At 39.3% G+C, this 2,135-nt stretch overlaps 1 protein-coding gene across 1 annotated transcript in view; it reads right to left on the bottom strand.

Annotated features, from left to right (window-relative positions):
• Positions 1–27: 27 nt before the first annotated feature.
• Positions 28–2,135, bottom strand: part of LOC102203822 (olfactory receptor 52A1-like) — a gene marked incomplete at its 3' end in the record, with an annotated part of 4,633 nt that continues 2,525 nt past the window's right edge. The window contains exons 3-4 of the mRNA XM_005755734.1: positions 277–423; positions 28–82 (exon numbers count right to left, since the gene is read on the bottom strand). Of these exons, the coding sequence (XP_005755791.1) occupies positions 28–82; positions 277–423 (202 nt within the window). The remainder of the gene's footprint in view (positions 83–276; positions 424–2,135) is intronic.

The raw sequence follows: 2,135 nt of genomic DNA, 5'->3' as shown, positions 1-2,135 counted from the left end.
GGTGTAGGTGAGGATCTGCAGCATCACAGTAACTGTCAGCATAATCATGTCATTGATGACCAGGTGGATGTAAAGCACGTACCTGCAGGAGACGGGACAGGAGAGGACCAAAGAGCAAAACGAGTCAACAGATGCAAAAAACAGTCCCAATGTTAGGTAGCAGAAATATCAAATTATAATAACAAACTTCATCCTGCTCTCAGTTTTCTTTGATTTATTATTGAAATTGATGTGATAGAAATCTTGTAGAAGGAAATGATACACCTGGGGTCTTGCCGGAAGACAACACTCTTAAAATAGGTATAGACAAACATCCCATTAATGTAGTTGATGATGAAGCCGAGAGCAAAGGAGACAAAGTTCTTTGTGAAGGCGTCATTGAAGCTGTCCTGGCGTTTGGTTGTGTTCATGTCACACCTCGTCCTGCTCGGACACGACAAACCGAAACTCACCTAAAACAGAACGAAAGATGAAACTCAGAGAAACAACTCCACAAATAGCACAAGGTTCAAGTGGTGTTTTTCACTCATTGCAACCACTGAGACAAATAAAACGTGTTTTTAACAGAAACTTGATTCTGTTGTTCATGATTCTTTTTCAAATCACGAACAAGAATCATGATTTGAATGAAACTAAAAGAAATGACAAAAGGAAGAATTTCATTTTAAGAAAAACAGACAAAAGAAAAATCAAAACAAACATTGTGTTACATGTTAATAAGATGTAGTTTGGTGAATTTTGCTGAAATATCACTGCCAGCCACCAAAAACAAAACATGTAAAAAACAATGAGACAATGGAAGTACATTATGACTGTATAAGTCAATATTTATCACGACCGCCTTTATTGTCCTCCACACTGATGGTGATAGATCCTGATGACAAACTGGACTAAAAATGTGACATTTGGATTCATGTTTCTATTTTCATTCAAGTCCTAGTGTCTAAAGTCTGTTGTGCACAGACACAACACTGGTTCATCACTTGAGTTAGGATTTTTTATATAATGCGTGAACAATTCATAGGTCAGTGTCATGATGCTTAAGAAAAGAACAAAAGCTTTCTCTGAAATCGTTAGGTTCAAGGACTGGACTGAAAATAAGTGAAACAAGAAGAGTAATAAGCACTTTTTAGTCACTCTGCAGTTTCAGATGCCCTGAAATTTTTTAAATATCCTGCCATAAACACCACTTCATCTCTAAAGTCCAAAAACTTGTTGGTATTTGTTCATTATTCTTAAAATGATCACCATTCATATGTTTTCACAAAAAAATTCAAAACTTCAGCATTAAAAGACAGCAGACAGCAGATGTAAGTCACTTCTTCCTACTCTTAAGTCTTTCAGCAAAAACGACTTACTTCAACACGACACCGTTCTGGCCTGTGCTGATGTAACGGGCTGTGCAGCTGCGTGTGAGAAGTGAGAGGAACAGGAAGACGTGTGGTTATATAGATTTCGCTGCCGTAGTGATGTGAGATGATCCTGGAGAGGTGGGGAGCTACAGGCCAGAGGGTGGATTATCATTTACGTTTTGAAAACTGTGTGTAGTTGTGAACTGTGAGTTTGTTTATCAGAAATCTTGTGCAAGAATATTATGAGAGATCTAAATGAGGTTTTATTCAAACAGCATGATCAGGTATTTGCAATTCAGAAAACCCACACCCTGTGAGCAAACGCTTTGGCGACAGTGGGAAGGAAAAACTCTCTTTTAACAGGAAAAAAGCTCCAAAAGAACAAGACTCAGGGAGGGGCGGGGCCATCTGCTGCGACCAGTTGAGGTGAGAGAAGGAAGACAGGATAAAGACATGCTGTGGAAGAGAGATTACTAACTGCAGCTGGTGAGGGTTAGGGCAGGTATAAGCACCTCCTGCAGTTTATGTGTTTGTTGTGTTCAACACGTTCTCAGTCCCAAAGTGTAACATTTTACGCTAGGTGACAAATCATCAACATATTAAGTTTCCGGCTACCCACCACGTTCCGAAATGACGACCTTGGAAAAATGAGAACTGTCTGGACTGAATCTACACATGTTCGCTCTTTTTCTTCAAATCGCTTAGAAACATGCTATTTAACGTCATTAAAGCCCTGGTTAAGATCAGGAATAAGGTTAGGTTTAGGGCTGGAATACAGGGCTA

The sequence above is a fragment of the Pundamilia nyererei genome, unplaced genomic scaffold (genome assembly GCF_000239375.1).
Source record: "Pundamilia nyererei isolate P.nyererei 1_Seehausen unplaced genomic scaffold, PunNye1.0 scaffold02745, whole genome shotgun sequence".
NCBI classification, from domain to species: Eukaryota; Metazoa; Chordata; class Actinopteri; order Cichliformes; family Cichlidae; genus Pundamilia; species Pundamilia nyererei.
Note: the sequence above shows the minus strand (reverse complement) of the source record. Positions and strands in the feature narration are given on the sequence as shown.